The sequence below is a fragment of the Colletotrichum orchidophilum genome (assembly GCF_001831195.1).
Source record: "Colletotrichum orchidophilum strain IMI 309357 chromosome Unknown Scaffold_187.1, whole genome shotgun sequence".
NCBI classification, from domain to species: Eukaryota; Fungi; Ascomycota; class Sordariomycetes; order Glomerellales; family Glomerellaceae; genus Colletotrichum; species Colletotrichum orchidophilum.
This window is the reverse complement of record NW_019173143.1, coordinates 35,469-60,382: the sequence shown is the minus strand read 5'-3', so window position 1 is coordinate 60,382 and position 24,914 is coordinate 35,469. Positions and strand designations below refer to the sequence as shown.

At 53.1% G+C, this 24,914-nt stretch overlaps 12 protein-coding genes across 12 annotated transcripts; 5 read left to right on the top strand and 7 right to left on the bottom strand.

Moving 5' to 3' along the window:
• Nucleotides 1-31: 31 nt before the first annotated feature.
• CORC01_13319 (HhH-GPD superfamily base excision DNA repair protein) lies at nucleotides 32-1,153 on the bottom strand (the record flags this gene model as incomplete). Its single annotated transcript, XM_022624936.1, has 1 exon — nucleotides 32-1,153. One exon carries the CDS (start codon nucleotides 1,151-1,153, stop codon nucleotides 32-34), a length of 1,122 nt encoding a protein of 373 aa, XP_022468574.1.
• Nucleotides 1,154-2,727: 1,574 nt separating this feature from the next.
• CORC01_13318 (uncharacterized protein) lies at nucleotides 2,728-3,471 on the bottom strand (the record flags this gene model as incomplete). Its single annotated transcript, XM_022624935.1, has 1 exon — nucleotides 2,728-3,471. The coding sequence occupies one exon, from the start codon at nucleotides 3,469-3,471 to the stop codon at nucleotides 2,728-2,730; it is 744 nt and encodes a 247-aa protein (XP_022468573.1).
• Nucleotides 3,472-5,844: 2,373 nt separating this feature from the next.
• Nucleotides 5,845-7,006, top strand: CORC01_13317 (uncharacterized protein; the record flags this gene model as incomplete). The annotated part of the gene is made up of 4 exons (XM_022624934.1): nucleotides 5,845-6,436; nucleotides 6,490-6,630; nucleotides 6,674-6,808; nucleotides 6,858-7,006. 4 exons carry the CDS (start codon nucleotides 5,845-5,847, stop codon nucleotides 7,004-7,006), a joined length of 1,017 nt encoding a protein of 338 aa, XP_022468572.1.
• A 2-nt stretch (nucleotides 7,007-7,008) lies between these two features.
• Nucleotides 7,009-7,487, bottom strand: CORC01_13316 (uncharacterized protein; the record flags this gene model as incomplete). The annotated part of the gene is made up of 2 exons (XM_022624933.1): nucleotides 7,009-7,267; nucleotides 7,315-7,487. The coding sequence occupies 2 exons, from the start codon at nucleotides 7,485-7,487 to the stop codon at nucleotides 7,009-7,011; spliced, it is 432 nt and encodes a 143-aa protein (XP_022468571.1).
• A 2,610-nt stretch (nucleotides 7,488-10,097) lies between these two features.
• On the bottom strand, nucleotides 10,098-10,637 carry CORC01_13315 (ubiquinol-cytochrome C reductase complex 14kD subunit; the record flags this gene model as incomplete). Its single annotated transcript, XM_022624932.1, has 3 exons — nucleotides 10,098-10,196; nucleotides 10,261-10,423; nucleotides 10,513-10,637. 3 exons carry the CDS (start codon nucleotides 10,635-10,637, stop codon nucleotides 10,098-10,100), a joined length of 387 nt encoding a protein of 128 aa, XP_022468570.1.
• Nucleotides 10,638-12,242: 1,605 nt separating this feature from the next.
• CORC01_13314 (uncharacterized protein) lies at nucleotides 12,243-13,642 on the top strand (the record flags this gene model as incomplete). Its single annotated transcript, XM_022624931.1, has 2 exons — nucleotides 12,243-12,780; nucleotides 12,852-13,642. 2 exons carry the CDS (start codon nucleotides 12,243-12,245, stop codon nucleotides 13,640-13,642), a joined length of 1,329 nt encoding a protein of 442 aa, XP_022468569.1.
• Nucleotides 13,643-14,445: 803 nt separating this feature from the next.
• CORC01_13313 (uncharacterized protein) lies at nucleotides 14,446-14,997 on the bottom strand (the record flags this gene model as incomplete). Its single annotated transcript, XM_022624930.1, has 4 exons — nucleotides 14,446-14,512; nucleotides 14,599-14,648; nucleotides 14,739-14,793; nucleotides 14,921-14,997. 4 exons carry the CDS (start codon nucleotides 14,995-14,997, stop codon nucleotides 14,446-14,448), a joined length of 249 nt encoding a protein of 82 aa, XP_022468568.1.
• Nucleotides 14,998-16,674: 1,677 nt separating this feature from the next.
• CORC01_13312 (uncharacterized protein) lies at nucleotides 16,675-17,607 on the bottom strand (the record flags this gene model as incomplete). Its single annotated transcript, XM_022624929.1, has 1 exon — nucleotides 16,675-17,607. The coding sequence occupies one exon, from the start codon at nucleotides 17,605-17,607 to the stop codon at nucleotides 16,675-16,677; it is 933 nt and encodes a 310-aa protein (XP_022468567.1).
• Nucleotides 17,608-18,406: 799 nt separating this feature from the next.
• Nucleotides 18,407-18,769, top strand: CORC01_13311 (uncharacterized protein; the record flags this gene model as incomplete). Its single annotated transcript, XM_022624928.1, has 1 exon — nucleotides 18,407-18,769. The coding sequence occupies one exon, from the start codon at nucleotides 18,407-18,409 to the stop codon at nucleotides 18,767-18,769; it is 363 nt and encodes a 120-aa protein (XP_022468566.1).
• Nucleotides 18,770-19,009: 240 nt separating this feature from the next.
• Nucleotides 19,010-19,906, top strand: CORC01_13310 (AhpC/TSA family protein; the record flags this gene model as incomplete). The annotated part of the gene is made up of 2 exons (XM_022624927.1): nucleotides 19,010-19,370; nucleotides 19,449-19,906. 2 exons carry the CDS (start codon nucleotides 19,010-19,012, stop codon nucleotides 19,904-19,906), a joined length of 819 nt encoding a protein of 272 aa, XP_022468565.1.
• Nucleotides 19,907-20,116: 210 nt separating this feature from the next.
• CORC01_13309 (NADH-ubiquinone oxidoreductase 21.3 kDa subunit) lies at nucleotides 20,117-21,231 on the top strand (the record flags this gene model as incomplete). Its single annotated transcript, XM_022624926.1, has 4 exons — nucleotides 20,117-20,127; nucleotides 20,217-20,448; nucleotides 20,597-21,114; nucleotides 21,207-21,231. 4 exons carry the CDS (start codon nucleotides 20,117-20,119, stop codon nucleotides 21,229-21,231), a joined length of 786 nt encoding a protein of 261 aa, XP_022468564.1.
• A 234-nt stretch (nucleotides 21,232-21,465) lies between these two features.
• CORC01_13308 (short-chain dehydrogenase) lies at nucleotides 21,466-23,401 on the bottom strand (the record flags this gene model as incomplete). Its single annotated transcript, XM_022624925.1, has 3 exons — nucleotides 21,466-22,026; nucleotides 22,510-23,276; nucleotides 23,350-23,401. The coding sequence occupies 3 exons, from the start codon at nucleotides 23,399-23,401 to the stop codon at nucleotides 21,466-21,468; spliced, it is 1,380 nt and encodes a 459-aa protein (XP_022468563.1).
• Nucleotides 23,402-24,914: the final 1,513 nt, after the last annotated feature.

The window sequence follows — 24,914 nt, the reverse complement described above, 5'->3', positions numbered from 1 at the left end:
TGGAAAGTCTTTACTGTGTGTACCTGACTACCTACTCCAGTGTGCTTATATCAGTCTCCTCGACCCTCCACATATACCACATAAAGACACTGCGGTACGGCGCAAACGGGCTCGCCATCTCCGCCATCTCCTTTTCGGACATGTACTTCCACTTGCCGCCTTTGGCCTTGAGCTTGGCCACGTCCCGTCCGACAAACGCTGCCATGCCTCTCTGCACGCCCAGGTCGCCCAGTGAGAACACATCCATCCTCTTCAGCCCGAAGCAGGCGAACATCTCGACCGACCACAGGCCCAAGCCTCTGACTGCGATGAGCTTATCCCTGACTTCCTCGTAGGGAGCATCCGCCAACATCTGGGCGCTCAGCTCCCCGCTCGCAAACTTCTCGGCCAATCCTTTGACATACTCAGCCTTCCGTTGCGACAAGCCGGCGGTGCGGAGATGCTCGATCGAGCAGGGGGCTACTTCTGACGGCTGGGGAAACTTCTTGGACTCGGCTTCCTCTGTGAAGAGAGCGACGAATTTGTTCTTGATGGACCTCGCTGCAGCACCCGAGACCTGCTGGGAAATGATGCCGCTGCAGAGGCTCTCGAAGGGGTCAACCTTCTCAGCGAGGCCTTCGGGGCAGAAAACGCGGCAGTAATTCCTCTCGATGAGGGGCTTCATACGTTCATCGACCTCGATGAGATGTCGACACGCTTCCTCGAGTATGTTGGCGGTGGTCGTTCGTTTTGTGCTTCCTCCTGGAATACTTCCCGTCGGTGCCTTGGAAGGCGATGCGGCCTCGGCGGAGCAGGACGCAATAACCCTCGAGGTCTCGGGTGAGATGACGGGGGCGTTGGTGAGTTTCGGGTCGGCCAACCGGCTTACGGCCTTGGGCTTGGGCTTCACGGTGCCGTGGGCGCGCTCGGCGATGAATCCAACGGCGCTCGGCGTGGGTGTGATTGGGGGAGGGATGGGCGTCACCGGGCCGACTTTGGTCCCACGTTTTCTCGGCGGTGTGACGGGATCTGAGGATGGGGCCGGATCGGTATGTGCGGGCTCTGCTGGGGTCTTTCTCTTCCGGCTTTTTGGTGCTGGAGGTGCTGCGATGGAGGGAGGTGAGATTTTGATGTCCGTCTGAGTGCTCAGCCGAGCTGATCGGCGGGACGCCATGGTTTGTGACCTGGCTTCTGGTGACGTCCTAGATGATGACGAGTAATTTGGTAAGCCTCCAGGTGATGTCTGAGTGATTTGAGTAACTGGTGTGCCGTCGTGGGCGAAGACGGAGTCTTCCGAGGCGAATATCAAGTGACGTCCTAGACGAGCAAATCCACGTGCAGCAGAAAGGGAGCTCAAGGGAAGACGGATCAGATGAAGTCTCATTCGGACGCCATTGGCTTTCAAAAAGCTACTTGCGAAATTTTCCGGCCGACGCAGAGTCGAAACTGGTGTGTTGAATGTGTGTTTACGATATGTGTGATAGCAATAAATTGCAGTTGCGTCTGCATTGATGTCGTTGGCATTCACGGCAATAACGAGGCTTGCAGATGAGGCTCCGGCCGCCACTCGGCTGGCGCTTCCAGTGCTTTGTCATCTGAAGTTTGGGGTCAATACATAAGTATATACCAAGTGCTTTGGGAACTTCAAGAGCTTCCCGCTTGGATCGACAAGCGCCTGCCCTTGGGAGAGAGAAGAGGAGCCGCTTACTCAGCTGAGGCCTGATTCTTCGCGGATGAACCAGCTTTGATCTACAATGTATGACAATGTATGCTGGACTGACCATGCGAGAGCATGAACCTCATCCGATAAATTTCGCACCGCAACGCAGCTTCCCCCATTAGCTGTGGGGCCATTCGGAGAGTACGATTGACGAGTACTGTCCAGAAACTGCGTTCTCGTACCGTCACCCCCTCTACACCTCCACCGGGGTTTCATACGTTAGCGCAATACTTACCAGCAGACTTTACCAAAATCGGTAGCAGCCCTGCAAAGTCACGATACTTATACTTATATATAAAATATATAGTAAAATAAGGATCGATACCTTCTTTACTTTATAATAATATTTCACTTATTCTAATTATTATAAAGCTAGCGGGGAAAATAGTGAAATATACGTGAGTAAAAGGTTCGGTGATCGGAAAAAAATATCAGCTTTTAGAATCGGAAGTACTATTTCTGGATTAGCAATAGAAATTAGGCGAAGAAGATAGAATTAGTACTTGCAGTGGAACCTCCCTGTCAATTCACTGCGCTAACGTATGAAACCCCGGTGGAGGTGTACCTTCGTATTCGGCGCATATGAGTTGCAGCGTGTGCTGGTCTCGTTGGTCCACACGTTGGAATCAACCGCACACGCTATATAGACGTGCGTCGGTCAACGAGGACCGATTCACACGAAACTGAATGCGAAGTCGGGTTTTCAGCCCTTACTAAGTTCCTCTAGGTAGCCACAGCCGAGTGACAATCAGTCGCCGTGCTGGTCAACTTGTGGTCGCGAAAGGCCCGTATACATCAAAGTTCGTTCCTTGAACGCAGGATGGAGACCTACCACATTTTGAATGTTGGCATGTTGCTATAATTAAGGGTGACAGATTACCGTCGAATCGATGATTCGATGGTGTAGTGTGCATAATTGGGCCTCTGCCCACGAGAGTTGTGGACAGCATGCAGTTGCACGCGACTAACAGCCTAGCGAGGCGGGAAGTAGGAAAGATCAGCGAGGTATTCGGAGAGCGTCGTCTTTTCTAATTCCACTTGTTTCCCCTGCTGCTCCTGCTGCCTGCCTCATGTTTACGCACCTTGTAAGCCGGATCAGATGTTGACGATTTGTACACACAACGGCGGAATTGTGGGGAAACGGGATCGAGATGATGCCGGATGACGATGATTTTTGCTCCATCTGATTCATGGCCGGCACGCGGGCTGGACTTCCAGGAGACCGGAAGGGCAAAGCATTGTCCCTTCCACTGCCCGTGAGGAGGCCGTCGCGGAGCGGAACAGACGGAAAAAAGGGGGGGGGGGATGAAGTCTCGAGAGTTTGCAGTGCACTGGCGTTGGACAGCGACAGCTGGGAGTATCTCCATTTTTCTGTCTCCCGGGTGTGGCAATCGCGTGCGTTCGCGAGGGGGACAATAGTGGATGTGGCGGGTTGGAGATTGACCACGATCCCTGCCTCGCACTCTTCGTGTCGAGTCTCCATCCATCTCGATTCTCGCCGTCTTCCCGTGCCATGCTTTTTCTAGGACTTTCCCGGGGTGGGGGATTGGCTGGAATGTCCTAGTGTGTTGTTTTGACGAAGATTTGTCTTGGACGGACTCGCCTCTGCCTCTCGCGGACCCTAGTGTACAGTAGTAACGCTGCACGAAGAGCTTGAACTCCTGGGTGCGGGTGATGAAATTGAGCGTGCCATATCCTAGGAGCGTGCGTGCCACGGACGATAATAACGGTTGGACGAATCGAGGTGCAGGTAGCGGTTCTAGCCCAGCCATTCGCCCAGCAAGCAACGGGCAGTCGCTACCTGCGATGGTATGTAGTGCCGTAACATCGGATATTGGGCAAAGCAAGGGTGGAGCTGCGTGCCATCGGCGCCATTTAAGGTATCAGTGGAATAACATCAGGAATTGAACTCGTAGTAGACGGGGGAGAGGGCCATAAACCATCGTCCATTGAGCCTAGGATAGCGTGGCGCCGTTGGACTGACAGACTGACAGATGTCGGGTTAGTTGTCGGGCTTCTGGACTGGCTCGAGGACGTCTAGTTTCTTTGGCTTCGTAGGACGAGCAGGAACGGACGAGCTCTTGACAGCGAGTACTATGTAATAATTAAGCCCAGTTTGCGATTCTCAGCCTCCCATATGCTCCAAAGCGCTGGCGCGAAGATGCTGATGCCTCTACATTGCACGGATACTGTGGTACTGGGGGTGTTCCGTGCTAGGGTGCGGGCGGGCACCCTGGAGGACACTGGGGTAGGCCTGCAAAGTTTTTCTGCTCTCTGTGAGATAACCCTTGGCGGGCGGTTGTGTCATTCAACTGATTCCCGCTGGCTGCTCAGGCTTCCGCTCCTTTATGTTGAAGTCTCAAGTCTAGAGTCGATAGCAGGCCGCAAGCCGCAAGCATCTAGGATTCTGGATTCCTGACAGGTGGATGGTGAAAAGGGGGCGCGTGCTTTTCACGAAGCCACCGTCTGTTGATCCTGGAAAGAGAGCGGGGAGACACGTTGTGGAATTGAAATGCAGTTGTAACTTGTGAGGTCCTCAGAAATGGATTGGAGAGTGGCAGGACAAGGAGAGACAGAGAGAGAAGGGCAAGCCGCAAAGAGCCTTCAGGTTGCGGCACAGTCTCTCCTGAATCCAGAAGCGCTTGGCAGCTCCGGCAATCTCGCGTGCTGAGGGCAGTCGACACAAGAGAGCACTTTGCTAACCTGATTAAACTTTTTGAGGGTTTGCCATTGGCTCATTCTTCGTATCTTAGTGCTGTCGAGCCGCGGGTTGCAGCTGCTTTGCGCCTGTTCCAAGGTCAGCCAAGGACCTACCTCAATGGGCAGGCAGACATTAAGGTACCTTATTATACGGTCATGATGGGCCTTGTCTGCATTTGGTATGCTGTGTAGAGGGGATGAGCGTGGGAGTTCCGAGGCAATACCGCAAGGTACCTCAAGGTAAATTGTGGTCTGTACGGGGTACACTGCAGGTAATCTGAGTGAAGTGCGTGTGCCCACCATCTCCAGCGTACTTGCATGTACCTTGCCTCCTACCAGCCCGCCTGCGCCTGCCTTGCCTCGACGTGCCTTAGCCTATACCATACAAGCCTCCCACACCAGTCGTTTTCCTCCCAGTCGACCCTTTTTTTTCCGGGGCCCTTTCAGCATTGGCGTGGCTCCTCTTTCAGTTCCTTCCTCTTCCTGCTGGGCTTACGGTACCCGAACGTCCCTCGCTCTTGTCTTCTTGCCTTTGACAAAACTTCTGGCCGTAATCCATTTCGCGTTCCCTTCAAGGACTTCAACAAGGTTGAAAGAGCACCAGGACACGTTGCTCACCGGCCTCGAGAGCACGAACCGCACCATACCGCACTCTGCATCCCACAGGAACCGCGGAACCGAGTCGTCCTGCTATCTTCGGACCTTTCAACCCTTATCAATTCAATCGACGACCTTTTGGCTTTCGTCAGCCTTGGCCCACCCCCTTCTGGCGAGGGTGCCGCAACCACCGCTGTCTATCGGACGACACGAAACCGCCCAATCAATTAACCTCCTGCTTCCGATTCCAACTTGCTTGTCGACTCGGACTTACCTTGGGGAGCCTCGTGCTACCTTGTCTTCTGTCTGCGCAACATCACCGACCGTTAGCCGCCCTTAAGCGATACGTGCGGACTCCTAACCTCGCGCGACGACGACGACAATCAACAACGACCCCTAGAGGACGCCCTCACGCCTGAAACTCTGCGACTGTGGACGCTCGCCGTGCTGGGGTACATATCAGTTATTTTCTTCTTTCTGTAAAGACGTGTTTTTCTGGTGGTGTCAAAGACCACCCTTCCATTCTCAGGAGCCATGCTTCTTCCCAAAGGCGGAATCAACTGGAAGTCTGCCCAGTCCAGACTACCTCCCACTAGAGCGGTATGGTCTTTCTTGACCAGAACGCGCTTTCTTCTCCTCGTTGCCCTCACTGGCACCGTTCTGTTATTATGGCGCGGTATTCGCTCGTCAGCTTCGGAGATGCAGAGGTACGTTGTCACCGGCTAAGTGAGCCTCCCTACTCAGGGGGCGCGGTATTTTCGATGCGATGCGCCGCAGAAATAATAGCCTGCTAATATGCGACGCTGTGCAGCTTCTATTGCTGGGGCCCCGCGAAACCACCCATGGAGATGTCGCTGAATGAGCAAGCTTCTTGGGCCGGCCACCTTCAGACCCCCGTCATCTTCAACCACCACGAGCCTCTGGAGATTAACCATACCTCCATCATCCACGTCGACCTCAACCCCATCAAGTCGACGCGCAAGGCCGTCATCAACGAGGAGCGCGTCCTGATCCTCACGCCTCTCAAGGACGCCGCTCCTTACCTGTCAAAGTACTTTGAGCTGATCGCCGAGCTGACGTACCCTCACCACCTAATCGACCTGGCCTTCCTAGTCGGCGACTCCAAGGACGATACGCTCGCCGTTCTCGCCTCCGAGCTGGACCGCATCCAGCGCCGCCCTGACAAGATTCCCTTCAACAGCGCCATGGTCGTCGAGAAGGACTTCGGTTTCGAGCTCAGCCAGAGCGTTGAGGAGCGCCACTCGTTCAAAGCTCAAGGTCCCCGACGAAAGGCAATGGGCAAGGCTCGCAACTACCTCCTTTCTGCTGCCATGAAGCCCGAACACTCCTGGGTCTACTGGCGTGATGTTGACATCGTTGACAGCCCCAAGAAGATTCTTGAGGATTTTATTGCCCACGACACTGACATTCTCGTGCCGAGTAAGTACACATTTGGCATGGCCATATCATGGAAGATGTTAATGGTCTGGCAGACATTTGGTTCCACCGCTACCGTGATGGCCGTGATATTGAGGGTCGCTTCGACTACAACTCCTGGGTTGAGTCCGACAAGGGCCGCAGACTATCAGCTAGCTTGGACAAGGACGTCGTCCTCGCTGAAGGCAAGGGACATCGTTCCATATATCCAAAAAGAAATGCATGCTAACAAGCAAACAGGCTACAAGGAGTACGATACTGGACGCCGGTACATGGCCAAGGAAGGCGATTGGCGCAACAATAAGGATGATGAGCTCGACCTCGATGGCATTGGCGGTGTCAACATTCTCGTCAAAGGCGATGTCCACAGATCAGGTTAATTTTCTTCGCGCGTCGAACGCCAAGCTTTTGCTGACTTTGGCAGGAATCAACTTCCCGTGTTACGCCTTCGAGAACCAGGCCGAAACGGAGGGCTTCGCCAAGATGGCCAAGCGCGCCGGTTACCGTGTTGTCGGATTGCCCAACTACGTCGTATGGCATATTGACACCGAGGAGAAGCCAGGAAACGCATGATCTCATTGAGACTGCGTTTTTAGCCTAATTCCTTTCGATTGTACGACAACAGTCTCCGACTTGTCCGCGGAATGCGGCTGACGGAGAACAGCACTGTATGACCACGTAACGATACACACACATGGTACCTGAGAGCGTTTCACGAGGAGAGTCGTTTCCGGATACTGGTCACAGGGCTCCTTGGCCCACGAATAATGGGTGCGAGGCTGGAGTGTTGGTAATTGCCTCAGCTGCTCTGGTACCCACGAGTTCGACTTTGCGCCATACATATATATATATATATATATCCAACGAAAACTGATCCTTTCTTCGTTGGCTCGATGTCGATTGCTTGAAGGAGCTGGCCATGGAACGCAAAACGAACGAAAGAAGAGGAGTGCTGTTTTGGCGACTCATACCACCTGAAAGGATGTCTCGCTGTAATAATAGACTTGGTTATATCAACTGTTAGCATAGGAAGGGGAAAGGTAACGCCCAGCATGCGAAGGGGAGTCCCTTATCCGGCCTCAGACTTTGGGATGTGGAGACGAAGGCAGCACTTCATGGAGAGAAGACTTGCTTAGTGAAGTTTTCTCTCGATGTATGAGTGTGATATCTAGGGTATGAGGAAACTCGGGAGTTCAAAGAGGCGTAATTTATACATTTTGATTTGTCCCGATATACCAATCCAATTATTTGTCCTATCGTAAGATGTGTTGACCGAATTGTTCTGTACTCTAGAGGCAGCTGGGCACGATCATAACGCCGTTGCGCGCAAATTCTTTGCCATTAACAATTTTGTTCAACATGAGAACTGCTGGTTGATATAGCCTCGAACCTTGGCGTTTGGTGAAATGATGCTTAATCCAGCTAAGAGCATACCTAGTACTTGATCTCCTTTACACTTTCGGATCGGTAGCAATATCAGCGAGCGGTAGCGTGAGTTGGAATAAGCTCAGCCACTCGTCGAGTGAAGGCGCCAACTGACGCGGAAGTAAGCAGTGTTGTGGAACCCTCGCTCCTGTTTTGACTCCTTTCTCCTGGTCTTATCAAGCAAAAGTGGTTTGATGTATGGGTAGATGAATGTTTTCATATTGTTGTGGTGTTTTCCCACCAGTACCCGGCGCTGTCAGTCTTACTCAACGATGTCACAACGAATCCGAATAGTCTGCAATTGAATGTTCTACAACGGAGTCTCTATTAAGATATTGCATTTCCATAATGGAAGGAACATTAGTGTGTTTCAGAGGTGCTATAGCAAAGGCTTGGCATACTTGTTAATTATTCAGACAGCTACATGCTGTGAATCTGGTGTGTGAAACTACGTTCTTTTGCCCAGAAAAAGTTTATAAGCTGGCTCGTAGGCCAGAGGCATAGGTCGTCTTCTGCTGATGCATGGGTGCGTTTGAATGGAGTGCCTTTGTTGATACTCTACGGTGGAAGAAAGATCTACTTGAAAATTGAGTTCCAGCTTCTGATGCAGCTACTCAAAGATGGCACGCTACTAGATGTCTTGGAGCCAAGACTGAGTGTAAGTGAGGAGGTAGCGATCTTTCGGGTTGCCGGGGGCATGCACTGCAAGTTGCAGGCGTTCAAGGTCCTGTCTTTTGATTCTGCCTTCTGTCCCTTTGTATCTGGAGATGTATTACATTACATACACAGCATTTTCCTGATTGATACGATAGCATTTAAGCTTCAAGTAAGCCAGAAGAATCTACTGTAATCTTCCACTTATCAAACCCTAGTCATAAGTGAGAGGAGTCGCGTGCCATACGCCTCTAGAGACGCTTCCTCGGCGCAGAAACCGGCGTGCTAGAGACCATGGCTGGCGAGGTGTAAGAGATGATGATACTTGAACATTAACATAGTTGGAGGTTGCCTGTAGAATTTCTTGAAACAACCCCAAAACGATATCGACTATGTAACGAGTGCGGTAAAACTACATACAATGGTTATGTTGCCAGGATTAAGCGTCGTTCTACTATCAATAATCCTTCATCGGCACAGGCTGAAATCCGGTAGCCCCTGGGCGAATTCACAAAAAATACGACTAAATTCCCACATCCTGCGCCATCAATGGTCACCAGGGCTGAGTTACTATGGTTTCATATACCTTAGACGCCGGGTCTTCAAGTCAATAATGCCCTGCATTGACCTGACAAATCCAGAAGTTTTCAAAGGATGGAGTTGTTCGATATCAACTTTGCCATTGCTTCAATAACACTTGCTATTCAACAAAACGGCATTGTAAGTAAACCATGGTTTGCCTACTCAAAGTGCACGTCAGGAGGTCGAGGTTTAGACCACCTGAACATAAGTATATAAGCACCGTCGCTTTTTGCACTGACCCAGCTCTTCATACATTGAGACTGGCAGCGCAAGTAGTTAATTCTCATCTCATTGATTGGTGTCCTCGTAATCGTTTCTAGGAGTGCTGGGTGCCACTGGAACCGCCCGAATGCGTTTGAAAAATGCTGACGACGGCCTTGCCTATTCGGTATTTGAACCACTCAGAGGTCATCAGATATACTACTAATTGAACCATGCAAATGCGATGGGCCGATGAAGCGGTTACGATGAATAACACTGTCGACTATAACCCCGACTTGCACTTGGTTCGGGCAGGGCGCAAATCGTGAAGTTGGGGGTTATGGCGACTCCGGGATAGAGGAATTCGAGGTGAATCGGCAGCGTCTAGGTCGACGAAGACCAGTCGTTACTCATGATGTTGAGAGAGCTGAGTGGGTCAGTGGATTCTAACCAGTGAGAGGGCGTACAATGTCAGCTAGCTTCCGCGAGCCCGGACCGGGGGGCAAAGGGCCGCAAGAGCATTGATATCCAAGGCAACCCAAAAAAAAAGTGTCATCAATTGGTGCTATTCGGGCGCAGCAAAACCTGTAACTGTAGCAGGGAGTTCCAATTGACGAGAAAGCAACCCCCCCAAAGGTCTATACATAAGGTACACGAACCGCCTGGCCTTGGTTCTACCCCCTGGTCTAAATTTCTGTCGCGCGCCCGGCCAGGCGGTCCCCTTCGTCACTAATACTTTACAGCATCGTGCGCGCGGCTCCGCTCCTTTCCTCCAAACATATCCCCCACCAGGAAGAGTAGTTTAGTGGTGCTTCTTCTGGACCTCCAAGGTCTCAAAGGCCAGCCTCTCAGCCTCCTCAGCCTGGATCTGCTGGATGATAGGTCCGAGGTAGGGGTAGTCCTGTATAAAGGAGAGGGTTAGTTCTCTGCCACAGTCTTCAGTTTCAAACGTTCGGGATGCGCACCTCCTCAGGCTTGGTCCACTCGTTCTTGGGCAGGAGCTTGTGCTGGTAGGAGAGCTGAACGGCGCGGCGGATGCGGTAGACGCGGTCGTAGGACTCCTTGGGCGAGAGGCGCTTGAGGGCCTTCTGGACGATATCGGTCTCCTCCTCAATGAGGTCGTCGAATCTGCAGACGGAGAGAATTGTAAATCAGTTTTTGTCGTTTCCGGGCCGGTAGCCATATCGTCGGGGGAGGGTTGTTGTCGAGTTGCTTACCTCAAGCCGAGCTTGCGGTGGCCGGCAGCGTTGGCGTACCAATTGGAGAAGGGGACGAAGATGCTCTTCAGGAAGGGACGGGCGAGGATGCCGTCGGCGAGCTGCTTAGAAATGAGCGAAGTCATTGTGGCGGGTGGTGGTGCGTGGTGGGCGCGGAGAGGAGAGGTTTCGATATATTGCCGCGGAGTACGGTTTTGCGGATCGCCTGAGGTTGGGACTCTATAGGAAATTCGTGGAGCATCCCGGAGAGGCGCAACGATTCGGGACGGTAGGTCATGTGATCATCCTTGAGATTCCGGTAGGCGCCACAGAGAAGAGAGACGTCATGTGGCGCAGATAGTTATGTGGCTGGGGAGGTGACCCGAAAGCACGGGCCTCTGGGAGGCTCAATGCAGTTTTCGTGATTGGATCTGGGGGGCCTGATGAGGTAATTAGAGCTACCAACGGGACGCCCGCCCACGATAGCACCGCAGACCCTGCTGCGGATGATTGGAAATTGTACTTTTGTGGTACTGGTCAAAGCCGCAGGGAACCGGCGGAGGTGGAGCTCAATTCTGTGGCCTAGATGCTTGAACTTTTTATTCTTGGCTTTTTGGAGTTGCGATTCAGAGACTTTGGACGTCGTCTGGGATGTCTCTGGACACGAGGCGTTTCTTGCCTTTTCGGTCTCAGCTTTTCTCACAAATACATACATACATAATCGTTTGATGCAAGACTTTGTTTCCTTCACAGATATCTCCCCGGCTTACATGGCCACCAGCCGTTAATTTGAGACAATCGGCACTGCGTCATCTTCCGTTGCTGATCGTTCAGGGCTGTAAACAAGAATTGTGAATATCGGCAGCTCCCGGGGTTTGAACCAACAGCCGAGGAGAGTACTTCCCTCGGCGGTATTGCTCCCTGCACAGCAGTAAAGAGCAGTGGGCGCGTCATCGCGCAGGTCCCTTCCTTCAGCACCCTCTCACCTGTGGGCTTGCTCCGGCACATCTCACCAAGCGCTCTCTCTGCGCCATCCTGCCTCCTAGCCCACTAGGCAGATTGCGCCTGCCTCCACCTGAAGGGTACCCTGAACGGGGGACCTCCTGCCAAAAGAGACAGCCGACAGCTCGCATCATTTTGCTCTCGTGCTCCATCCCGCTCCAGCTCGGCGCTTTTTCGCAATATCCAATCTCCAACTCCCCCGACTACGCTCCTACCGTACCGACCACCACCACATCTCGTCCTGGTCCCCTTCTCCGCCGTCCGCCTCTCCTCTCTCACACCCCTCACTTCCCGATCCCGTGTGCTTGGGAACGACTTCCTTGCCAGAACTGTTCTCGATTCTGTGCCCTAGTAGACAACTTGTTCCCCGCAAGGCCAATGGGCTGCGATAACAGTTAGTCGTTCAGTGTCACGGCGGCGTGGGAGCGTTCCCCGCATACCGGGACACTTGGGAAGGCCCAGCATCTATCCATCTACCTGAGTGAGAGGTACACGACAGACACAAACGGAGAGACACACAGAGAGAAAGGACGCAGACCACCAAAAACGCAGCACGATTTCCGAGTCAACCACGACAAACGCACCGAGAGAACCGGTCCTGATAAACCCGTAACTAGCTTCGCAGGCACTTCTGCGAGAGCCAGCACACAACGCGGGCTATCGCCGCCTTTTTCCTTGCTGATACGGTACCAAACCTGGGCCTCAACTCCGCATTTCTGAACCTCGACCAATTTCAGCAGTGAGAGGGGATGTCTCACGACGAACACCACGACGCTGAACGAGGCGCACCGCACCCCCACGACGAAGAATATGGGCCTTACCCGACCTCGACCTATCCCAATTACAGTAGCTCGAGAGCTTACCCGGCTGCGGCTCCTGCCCGCGCGGCGATAGCTACCATTGAACAGGCCGTTTCTGCCATGCCCGCGAGCGAGACGATCACTGCCTTCGAGCGGTGGGCAGCCGGCGCCTCCGACGCCCAGTTCAACGCTCTGTCCGGTGCCGTGGGAGGTTTTACTTCGGGCGTTGTTACGTGCCCGCTCGACGTTATCAAGACCAAACTGCAAGCACAGGGCGGCTTCAATCCGGTTGAGAAAGGCAGACATGTTGGGCATGGTCCCAAGCTCTATAATGGCCTGCTTGGAACCGCCCGCGTGATTTGGAAGGATGAGGGCATTCGCGGCATGTATAGGGGACTCGGCCCGATAGTACTGGGTTATTTGCCCACATGGGCTGTGTGGTTTACCGTCTACAATCAGAGCAAGGACTGGTTGAAGCACCGTCATGGTATGTGGAAGCCTCTATCCGAGGAGCGCCGTTGTTGCCTCGGCAGTACCGTTTGCTGATCCGGAAGACAGAAAACACGGTGTTGATCAACTTTTGGTCATCCATCGTCGCTGGTGCCAGTAGCACTGTCGTCACGAATCCGATTTGGGTCATCAAGACTCGCTTGATGTCGCAGAGTGTTGCCCATGACCCGGGTAAGTATCAATCGCAGTTTCCGAGATCGGGCAACACCCCAACTTCGAGACCGACGATGCACAGTTCATGGCACTACCGGTCAACAATCGATGCGGCACGCAAAATGTATACATCCGAGGGCGTCCTATCCTTCTATTCCGGCCTCACCCCCGCCTTACTAGGACTTACGCACGTGGCAGTGCAGTTTCCAGCATACGAGTACCTGAAAACGAGGTTCACCGGCCAGGGTATGGGAGAACCGACCCAGGGCGACTCGCAAGAATCACAATGGATGGGGGTGCTTGAGGCTTCGATATTATCGAAGATCATGGCGAGCAGTGCCACATACCCTCACGAAGTTATCCGCACGAGACTGCAGACACAAAGAAAGCCCGTAGGAGGAGCTGAGTACTTACAGGGCCTGGGAATCAAGGTCTCCTCGTCGGAGGACGGCAAGAAGCAGCAACCATTATCACCAAAGTATCGCGGCGTGGTCAGCACCTTCCGGACAATCCTCAAAGAGGAGGGCTGGAGGGCCTTTTACGCTGGCATGGGCACTAACATGATGCGAGCGGTGCCGGCCGCGACAGTGACGATGCTGACTTACGAGTTCGCGATGAAGCATTTGAATCATGCGAGGGTTGAGGGCAAGAGAAAATTGGGAAGGGGAACACCCGCTGAACCATGATCTGGTAGGGCAGAAACCAGAGAGCGGTCTTATTTGAACAAGACAATGGAGAGAGAACTTGGCAAAGACAATGTGTGCGGTTTAGCAGTAACATGCGAAGAGAGAGACGTTGAGAGTAGGAAACGGGGATGGGATTTTCCAGATACCCTTAACTTTGGTCGTCAGGTATAGACAAACTCGATTCAGGTCACGGAACCAGCAATAGTCCCCTTTATGGGTACGGCTCTTTTGACATATCCCTCCCCCAATTGCATTGCACCCGAACCATAGCTTTTCTGTTTTCACACACGATTTCGAGCACTTAGTTCATAGCTGCGAAACGGAAGCGTGGCATTCATAGCTCTGCTATTCCCAACGGGGCGGCTCACTTGTGTGTAGTATTACATTTGTTGGCGTGGAGTATATACAGGGAGTTTTCTCAACACTAACAATCTATGGCTTTTTTGGTATCTAGCAGTTGCAGAGACAGAACTATGGGGGAGGGTATAACTACATGGAAACCGTGAAACTCTCCGAGAGAAAAAAGACAATAAACATAAACCCGCAAAACTTTCCGCTTGTCTCACCTTCCATGAATCCCAACTCCCGGACTGTAAGTCATGGAGAGGAGTCTCGTGATCCTACAGCACACTTGGTTTCCCCGTTTGTCTGCCCGATGTTTCGTTCCGCTGCAGTTTGACGCAGCACTACAAGGTGTTGGAATTTCAAGACGGACTGCCGTTGCTCGGGCCATGGCTTGGGCCGTGGGAATGTCTCTACGCAACGTCAGTTTCTTGGGCTCGAAGCTTCGTTGCTGTGGAGCTTTATCCAGGGGAGATGGGCAGACGTACGGCCTGATCACGCGCTGAGCGGATCGAGGAGCGGGTATATCTGGTTCGATATTAGCATCGGATTTTGTTCCAGAGTCATACTCAGGCGAGAGTGTCTTAGTTGATAGCGAGAAATGTGAGACTCACGCGAAGAGGATACAGGCCATGGTGAACGCGGCCAAAGGGGCCGTAATCGTCTGTGGGAAGGGGGTGAAGTCAGTCAGGAGGTTTCCTCACTTATGGGTACGACTGGGGACGGGTCTTGATTTTTTTCCCCCAACCCTTACCTTTGGTGTAAGGTTTCCCTTCTTCATCTTGTGTGCATCCCCTTCTGCGGACGGGCTGGTGTTTTGAGACGCGGTTTGAGATTGTGAGGGTGAAAGGGTGTAAGTGAGTGAGTGGGATCATGGATGAGATGGTGATGGGCTGATTATGGTTAGAGGATGGAGCCTGGTGGGGGGATATGCACGTATCGGGCACGAGGGAGCGATACAAGCATCTGGTGTTGACCATGCACGGGAGGGACTGTTGAAGGATCAGGTGCATTGCGTTCAAGATTAAGTTGTGCGATTATAGGAGTGCAAAACAAATTATGGAATGATTATATTTTCAGCAATCGAGTTTCCTCCGTGTGAGCTTCAAAGTTGTTTAGACTACCTAGCCAATGTTTGATGTTGAGTCTTGTGAGTTGTGACTTACACCAGAACACCCGCTGTGCCCTCACTACCTGTCCTAACTTAAGGTATGCCAAGAAAGGTCTCGAGACAGCGCGCAATGAGGCAGACGTTCATCAAGCCACTGAATGCACTTTCCATTTAATGGAGCCTTGGAGAAACAAATACTCTCAACGACTCAGTGTGATGGTGCAAGGAAAACATGACGTGCAAACCCAACAGCCTCCATTTCAGCAAGCGATGGAATTAAGTGGATTAAAACGAGAAATAGGCGCTAGGAATTTGGAGTTCCCTAACACCTATTAGCTGGTGCGTCTGCCCCCAAAAACAAAATCAACATAATTACACCGTGACACCTGCGGAGGTCGCCCAAATCGCGCAACACCACGGATTTTCCAACTGTACAAAAAGAGTGAACTCACGAGCGCTTCATGTGACAAGAGTGGGATTCGAACCCACGCCAATTACTTGACTAGCACCTGAAGCTAGCGCCTTAGACCGCTCGGCCATCTTGCCATCGTATATTTGGTGGAAAATGTGCTCTGGGTGGGGTTTATATTAGATTTGGTGCGGGTCGTCATGGACGGGTCGAGTTGAATGGAGGCGAAACACTTTGTTGTGCAGTGGGCATGTCTGTTCTGTTGCTTGAGGCCAATGGTACGTTTGGGTTGACATCCTGGAAAGACACAATAGTTTCAATCGCGTCTTTGGCCGCAACATGAGGAACAATGTCAATCGTTGCCTCTAGCTCCACATTGTCGGATAGATGGAATACACGCGAAGGTCGGGTTTCCTTTGTGGCGATGCCCTCTGCTGGGAGCCAAGGAGGTTTGGGACAGCTTCCTCCTTGATGTCGAACCATTGTCGAATATACCGTATCGAGGGCAGCTGAGCTCGAGCTCGAAGTTTCGTCCCACACATCAAGCTCGTTGATGACTCTCTTGCCCGGCTCATCTAGGTCGTAGCTGAGCAAGGTCGCCCAAGCCTCTTGTGGCTTGTCAATGTCTAGAACAACTAAAAGAGTGATGAGGACGAATCTTGCGCCCGGGTGCGCTCTACTCCTTGGATGCAGGGAGAAGCAGACAAAACGGACTGAAAAGTTGAGCCTGGAAAATGACTTATCCTGGAATCTGGTAAGGAACACACGATGGAGCCCATCCCACAGTATTTCAGGTTCTGCCTTCAAAGTCTTACCCAAAGCCCAGCTGAGCTGATTGGGCTGCACGTGAATTCGAATGAACAAAGCTTCCTCAAAAATATCCTGTTGAAGTCTGCAAGCCGCCTCATAAGTTAAATGACGCACGAGTTTTAATGGATTGGCCTTTTCATCGTATGCTTGCGTTACGATCCTCTTCGTCTTCGTGACTTGAGTAGTGTGAGTGCCTCTCATACCAAATTCCTGAGTGACGTAAGTCCAAGACTTATGGCGTACGAAGCCAGAGGGTGTTTTGACGACTATGATGCTGATTGGGGTTTCGTTGAATGCATCTCTTTTTCGGAAGCTGTGGCGTAGTGACGGGACAAAATGCTTCTCTTTCGAAGGGCCTGATCAATCATCTTCGTAGTCTTGTCTTCCAAGCGCGGCTGTGATCGACAGCGTAGTTCTTGTTACGACAATTTCGATGTCTTTGGTCGCCCGTGATTCCTTGACCACGGTCATATTCGAGCACGCAACAAAGTCCAATGGCGAGTTTGCAAGAAAACCACTGTATTCTTGTCGCCTCTCTTGGTCTCTGGCGTCCGAGGTCCATGCGATTAGGGATAGGTCTTGAGTTTCTTGCAGAATCTCAGACTGCAGCCGTGCAAAGGCTTTCCCACCTTCGCCGTATAATAAGGGCATGCTGATATCGAAAATCCCTAGCAGACAGTAGGCAGAGTCTTCGGTCCGAGTAGTCTGGCGTTTGGAGGCCCACGACATGCGGGTTGCGACAGGGACTTTGAGGAGGGGAGCCTTGCCAGTAAGGATGGCTTCGTCTATACCGGCGATGTCTGATAAGAAGCGGGACAAAGTCTCTTTGGAACCGAGCAGCTGCCAGGACGCATTATAGAAAGTGATCGCCTTTGGCGCAATCAGCTCTTGGAGAGTCCAACCCCGTGTGAACCACCGAGAAACCCTCAAGTTTCCGACAAATGTGGCCGAGCTAGCCACATCTTCCATATCGGAAAGGTAGGCGAAACAGACCCATGAACGGTTGTACCAGCGGAACATGGAATTGATTGCCTCGGATAGTTCAGCGCTGGATGTTTTGTCGATGCAGCAAGTGTCGATCCATGCGTAGTCTAGGTCGAGGGATTTGGCAATTCGGCACGTATGGTATATTTTGAAATGCCCGGGTTTTCTCCAGACGTTCTCGTCGTTTTGAGTCCTGAGTTCCTGGAAAGACACTTCTTCGCGGCCCCAGGTATGAGAGAGAATTGCGTATGGGAAGTCCGGCTCGATGAACTCCTCTAGCTTGAGCGTGTTGACATTGATAAGCCACATTACTTAGCGATACTTGGGAACAAGCGGATGTGGTTTGACAGGGAAAGCAAATGCAGGCGAATGGAGTCTTGGGGGAACGAAGTAGGGAAGCTGGTTTGCTTTGCAAAAAAAGAGGAAACGAGCGGGATCGCTGGTGAAGGTTTTTTAGCAGGGTGAATTGCAGACTCCATTGTAATAGATGGTTGCCTCACTTGAGGCGTAATTGAGAAGGAAGGGATAGTCAACGAATGAGAACGATAGGCAGGTGGGTAGGTAGGTAGTCAGGCAGCAGCTGGAAAGGTGTCGGCATCTGAGGAGGTGCATATGCAAACACTCAAAGCTACAAGGCGCCCGCGCAAGGATCTGGTCTCGCCTAGCTATGCCATCTTGAAGAGTCGAAGCTGGACCTGTATCTGCTTGAGAGCGATGATGGCATTCTAAAAATTGGCTGCCAACGGAGCAAAGCAACTTTCCAACGATGGAAACAAAATGGCGGACGTAAAGCACGGTGCAGAGACAAAACTGTCAATGCCGGCTGGTTGCTTGGCGGGTGAGACAGCATACCTAATCTCACAGCGGCCTTTAGGCCCAGCCATCTGGTGTTCCCCCACATAAGCCCGACGGGCACCAGAACGTGCGCTCCCTCAGAGCCTAGAGGCTAAGACCAGGTCGGGGTCGAGGAACGCACGGGCAATGGCTGAAAAGCTTACTGGGCAATGGACCGGGGTGTGAAGAGGGAGGACACAGAGAGAAACGGCAGACGAGAGGTTGAGAGGTCGGCGGCAGGGAAACAGCCGAGAGAGCACGAAAGCACGAACTGATGGACCTGCACCTGCCGCTGACCCTGCCGCTATCGTTCGGGGGGAACCCAGACACGCAGATTCCGAGCCAGCGCCCAGCAAAGGCAGAGCAACCACACAACGTTGACACGGCACCAACCCCCGTCCGCCGATGCCCACCAGAAACAGCAACGGCTAATACTGCTGCTCGCGGCGACCCGAGCTTAATAATTAGTCTGAGCCAGGAAGAGAGAGGAGAGCAGCAAGGAGGGAGACGAGGGCGAGAGAGAGCGCGAGAGACACAGACTGGGGGCGCCCGCGCCCGCACCCGCAACGCACCGCACCGCAAAATGCAGCAACACCGCAGGACATCTGCATCGCATCAGCACCCTGGTCCCGGCTGAAGCTCTGGCCATCGTCGCCTGTGATTGGCTCATCTCGAGGACGTCCTCTTCGACCTCCTGTTTACCTCTCAACTTCCCTCGATTCCCGTAACCCCCTCTCATCTCTTGCAATTTCGCCATATTTTCCCATCGCATCTGAATCGCATCGCCAGCGCATCGCCGCTATTCAAGTCGCACATCCTTTGCGATCTCCCTATTGCATACTTGTACCCACACACAGTATCCATCCCCGTAGACGCCATGCCTGTCGAGCTTCGCAAGCGCAAAGCCCCCGAGCCTGCTCCGGCTCCGGCGCCCAAGAAGGCCTCATCCAAGGTCACCAAGGCAGCCGAGAAGGTCAAGGGCGCCGTCAAGGGCAAGGCCGAGAAGCCCGCCCAGAAGCCCGTTGAAAAGGTTGCCGAGAAGCCCGTCGAGAAGCCAGCCGCTGCCAATGGCTCTGGCAAGAAGGTCAAGGCGGTTAAGGGTGAGACAATCGACCTCGACGGCTTCGGCGGCGAGATCGAGACCAACGATGGCGAGAAGACGACCCTGAAGGATCTCGTCGACAAGAGCAAGGCCGGTGTCGTCCTATTCACCTACCCCAAAGCCTCGACTCCCGGATGTGAGTATTTCTGCAGCGATATTTGCCTGGCAATTCCTTCAGTCTGACCAATCATGCTAACGAGCTTCTGATATCCAGGCACCAAGCAAGCCTGCCTGTTCAGAGACTCGTACGAGCCGCTCACCAAGACGGGTTTCGCCATCTATGGCCTATCCATGGACTCGCCCAAGTCCAATACTACCTTCAAGGAGAAGCAGAAGCTGCCTTACCCGCTGCTCTGCGACCCAAAGGCCACCCTGATTGGTGCTATTGGCCTGAAGAAGCCGCCCAAGAGCACCCAGCGCGGCGTTTTCGTCGTCGACAAGGCCGGCAAGGTTCTCATCGCCGAGCCCGGCAGCCCCTCGGGCACCGTCGATGTCGTGACGGCGCTGATCGAGAGCGGCGATGACGAGGCTACCGAAGAGGCCGCGACCGAGGCCCCTGCCGCCGATGCCAAGGAGGAAGAGCCGGCCAACGGAGAGGCTAAGGCTGACGAGGAGAAGAAGGAGGATGTCGCCGATGAGGCCGAGAAGAAGGATGAGAAGAAGGACGAGTAATCATAGTGCTGCAGTGTAAGTATATTTCGCGATGGAAAATGCGTTTGCAATTGAAGGGCCTGGATAAGGCGAGGCAGGATTTTCTTGTATCCGTATAGTATCTGGGAATTGATTGATTGGCGTTGGGCGTGTGCTTTGCCTTTTTTCGTGCCTCAGCGGCACGTTCGAGATGAAGAGCTCTGCGGTGCATTGCGTGCCTATCTTGAACCCATGGCCGAGGCGTGAACCCCCGGAAATTCCAGCAATGTAGCTTTGCAAGGGGAAATGGTGAAGTGGATACCTGGTCCAAGAGCTGGGTTGCAAATTCAAGCACGGCTATTGCTTCGACCGGCAAAACCTCGGCCCTCCGGTCCTTGCCAGAAACTGGAGCACTCCACGACGAAGCCCAGGCGCCGGAACGCTCACATCCAACCTCAAGCTGGTCATCGAACCGTTGCCAATCGAAATCCCAAATCTCCCCTCCACCGTCTACGACGTCGCCAAAGATGGCCTCCAAGGCAATTGCGAAGGCTGCGGCAGGCGGCCTCGTGGAGATCTCCCAGGTACGGCCGCAATTGACGCTCCCACCCTATAGCTTCAAGCGAAAGCAGGGAAAACCACCATTCCAAACCACCACCAACCCTCCGACGACCATGGACCGCTTGCTGAATTGGCACTGTAGCTAACTTTGACTCTTTCCTCCTCATATAGAAGCACACCCTCCAGTCCACAGGCATCTGGGAGCGCATCCGCCGCACCCTCGCCATCGACCCCAACCGCTCCTCCGGCGTGCCCTTGAACCCGACCTTCCGCAACCCGACACCGGGCGCCAACGACCCCCTCGCCTACGATGACCCCGTAACCGTCCCCGCGGGTGACATCGCCGACAACCCGTACTGGAAGCGCGACGCCCGCCGCAACTACCCAGCCATCAGCGTCGTCAACCAGGCCGACGTCGTCGGCCTCCTAGCCGTCGGCTCCGCCGCGAATCCGCGCGTCGAGCTCATTGGCGAGGCGGGCGAGAAGCAGCTCGTCGCGGCCCGGGAGGAGGCCGCCGCCACGGGCATTGCCCCCTACCTCGAGAAGAACGCCGCCAAGGCCGTCGAGGCGAGCAAGGAGGCGCTCTTCACCAACGGCTTGCCGCCGACGCCTAGCGGTGAGAACCTGAAGAGCGGCAAGTGGGATGTGCACAAGTACAAGGTCAACGAGGACCAGTCCTACGGCGAAGGGTGAGTTTTCAAAGTCTATGGCGTTTGGTTTCAACCCCCTTGATTAGGGGTGGTTTGTGACAATGAGAGTTTTCTGACGTGTCGAGTAATAGCTACCCTTGCCGGACTTTTGCGTGAGCATAGGAAATGCGGGTTTGCTGTACAGGGAGGGGGACAATTGTAAATATGAAGGGCACTAGATTCCATTGAACGTTTTTCCATTTCTTCACGTTTTTGAAAAAACTGACCTTCAGAGGTCCTCTGTTCGGGTATGTGAGCCCCGTTCCCATGATCTAGCTGTTGCAAAACCAACAACCATCGATCAAAATCGCCCATGCTTTTACTCGCAAAGAAAACCCCCCAAACAGTGAATCAAGTCTCCTTCACCTCTGGAGCCTTGTGCTCAGCAGTCTCCGGGGTAAGAGCGACTTCGCCCGTCACCCGCTCAATGAGCTTGACTTTTCCCTGCGCCCTTTTCAGCCTGTCGTCAAAGTCATTGACGGCCTCATCGCTGTTTTCCTTGGAGAGCGTGTCCGGCTCGACCAGCGCGAAAGCCGTCGTGACATTCTTTTCTAGCCTGGCGTTGGGCGCCAGCGGCGGTAGGGAGCAGGTCTTTTGTTGTGGTGATTCTGGCTCTGATGACGGGTGAGGTTGTTGGGCCGAGCCCGAGGCCGAGGCCGAAGAACCGGGGGGCTTTGCAGCGGTGCTCTTCTCGGGGAGGGATAGTCTGTTTGCCCATACCACTGCGCGGGCGTGTATCCTGCCGCTCTCGTAGAACTTTTCGTAGCCCTTGGCGAGGCCGACGGAGCGGCCCTCGATCTTGCCCGCCTGGATGCCGTCTTCGGTCCCTTGGCGGAAGCCTTCTGAGAAGAACTGGTCCTCTAGTGTGAGGACGTCGTCGAACGGGTCCAGAGACATGGTTTGGGGATAAATCTAACGAGACGAGACCGAATCGGACTTGGGTTCCTTGGATCTTTTCGGTGAGGGTTGCTTCCAGGTGTAAGTCGTGTTGAGTCTTGGTAGGTGAAGTTGATAATTGATGGAGGGGTCTTTTGAAATGGTGGCGGGGCAAAATTGTGAGTTTGACTCAGCGGCTTTTTTGCTGGCTTTCGCTAGTGGTTTACACGCATCTTTTTCCAAACTTCAGCTTCTATATGAACAAACGAGAACAAACCAGCGACATGAATATAATCATTGGTCAAAATGCTTGGCCTTATATAACAGGGCTGTTACTTGAGAATGCAGTTGTGAAAGATATTCTAATACAACGGAACATGGGGAATCAAATTCTAAGTCTACCTCATTAATGACGGACCAAAAAAACTAAACATTTGGCGCCATCATTTAACATGGTGAGTCGTATCAATAAACTGTTTTCTACTGCATGCCGAAAAACATGCCGCCGTTAGCACATACAACTTGTCCCGTGCACCACGCAGAGTCCGCGGAGACGAGCATGCCCACAATACCAGCAATCTCCCCAACGTACGCCGGCCTTCCACCCTCCTCTTCGGCAGCCTTGACGAGCTCGTCCGAGTCGATGCCCTGTCGGGCCCTCATCAGCGGCGCGTGCTCGATGAAGCCCTTGATGAAGCGCTTGAACTCGGGCGTGTTGCCCGCGTACATCTCGGTCAGCACGGGACCGGGGTTGATCGCGTTGACGGTGGCGTTCTCGCTGAGCTCGCGGGCCCAGGTGCGCGTCATGGCCTCGAGCGCGGCCTTTGTGCCGCCGTAGACGCTCTGCTCGGGGAAGCCGGCTGATGAGCTCACAGAGGACATGTTGACGATGCGGCCGCTCCTGTCGGTGGGGAGGTAGGGGTGGACGGCCTGGGTGAGGAGGAGGGGCCCGAGGACGTTGACGCGGTAGGAGACGTCGAACTGGTCGATCGTCACGGCGGGGAGAAGATTGTTCTGGGCGACGCCGGCGTTGTTGATGAGGATGTCGATCTGGAACTTGTTGCCGTTGTTGAGCTTTTCAAAGTGGGACTTTGCGGTTGTGACGAGGGACTTGGGCCCGTCGGGCGTGCCCATATCGGCCTGGACTGCGAGCGTCTGGATGTTGTGCTTGTTCCCGAGTTCCGTGGCGAGCTGTTCGGCCGGGGACTTGGAGGATGGTGAGGTGTAGCCCAGGATGAGGTTGCAGCCCTTTGCGGCGAGGTGCTCGGCGATGGCGACGCCGATGCCTGGACGGGGATAGTGTCAGACGATGTCTAGAAGCTTGCGAAGCATATGAAGCTTGCGATTAAGACATCTTACCTCGAGAGGCACCGGTCACGATGCCGAGCTTGCCATCCAGAGAACGAGTCATTGTGGAGGAACTTTTAACCAACTGCTGACTTCTTGTGAGCAGATTACGGTAGAAAGTAGAGAAAGGGAGTAGGTATATGGTTGCTGGTCAAAGAAGCGAATACGAGAGACAGAGAAGATCAAGGAAAGTTGACGATTAGGAACCCGGGAGTATTCTCTGGGTAGGTTATTATAAGCTACGTTGACGAAAGATACCTGGCCTTCTCGGGGACTGGAAAACCCTAAGATGCGATTGCACCGAATCGGCATCACTAGCAGCTCTCGTGACACATCAGACACTCTTGAGATCCCGCCCAATGGAACGCAAGCTCGTGGTAGACTACCTTACCTAGATATCGAGGACAAGAAGCAATCCAGTCGGTGTTTCTGGGAAAAGCTACCCCGCTATCGTAGCTCCAGAATGCGCTGGAGTTCGGTGCCCCGCGGTCCGGTGGACATCCCACACCTGGAACACCCCCACGTCATTCTCCCGCGCCAATCCGGGGCCTTCAGAGGGGGCACGGCATCTGGTGCTTCTGGATCATCGATTTTAGCGCTCCCTGTTTGAAGACCAGGGTTTTTTCTTTCTAGGCGGACTTTGTTGAACGGATGAGGGGTGCTTGTAAGGAATACGGAATTTGCAGTAACGAGAGCTTATGTTCATGGCAAAGTCCGACATTACTGCGGGGTGCTTAGGTACCTAGACACACCTGTAAACCCCACGTACTTTTTTCAAAGCTCGATGTCAGATGGAATTCTTGTTGAATTATTTTGGTATCACGATAAGTACGTGATTATCAATTCATTTTTCCGGCAGAATATGCCTCGCTGTTTCGATAGCTTTCCCTCCAGCCTTCGAATGAAAAAATAAATGTCTATTCGACGGTGAAGCTTTGGCATTCCACTAGCATATGATATATAGAGAAGGTGTTGTCATAGGATTCGGCCGTCTTTTTACTGAAACGGTCATCCAAGTGACACAACGATAAACCTCGAGCAACCTGGAAGTTCTTAAAGTAATGGAGAATCAGAGAGAATAGAGCCTTGCAGATGCAATTTCGAGTTCCATAGCAACACCAAAGTCAGAAGTCTTCGTAGTACACGGTTAATATGGCTTAGGTTTGAGAAAGTATATAGGAAATAAAGCTTCATGATGCTGCATCCAACCTATGACAGACTAAGCTAGATTCCATCAATAGTAGTTTCTGAGGTCCAAAATAAGAGGGACTTGCCTTTCTAACAGTGCGTACCTAATTCACGGAAAAGTTCCAGTTCACCATAAGCTCTGAAATACGATAGCATTTGGCGGGGCAGTTTTGAGCGACGCTCGGAGCCTTGTGCGGCGGTGGTGGGGTCCTTGCAGCCACCTCATGGTCCAACGACCAGGGTCTTTCCAAAAGTCTACCTCCCCTCCTCAAGCCTGGACCATTGCGAAATCAACCCACCACACCCCCCTCGTCTCTCAGCCTTGCGCTCATAGCTATCCCACGACGCCGGCCAAGCTTTGTCAGTCCTGGTAGCTTTCTATTCCTCGT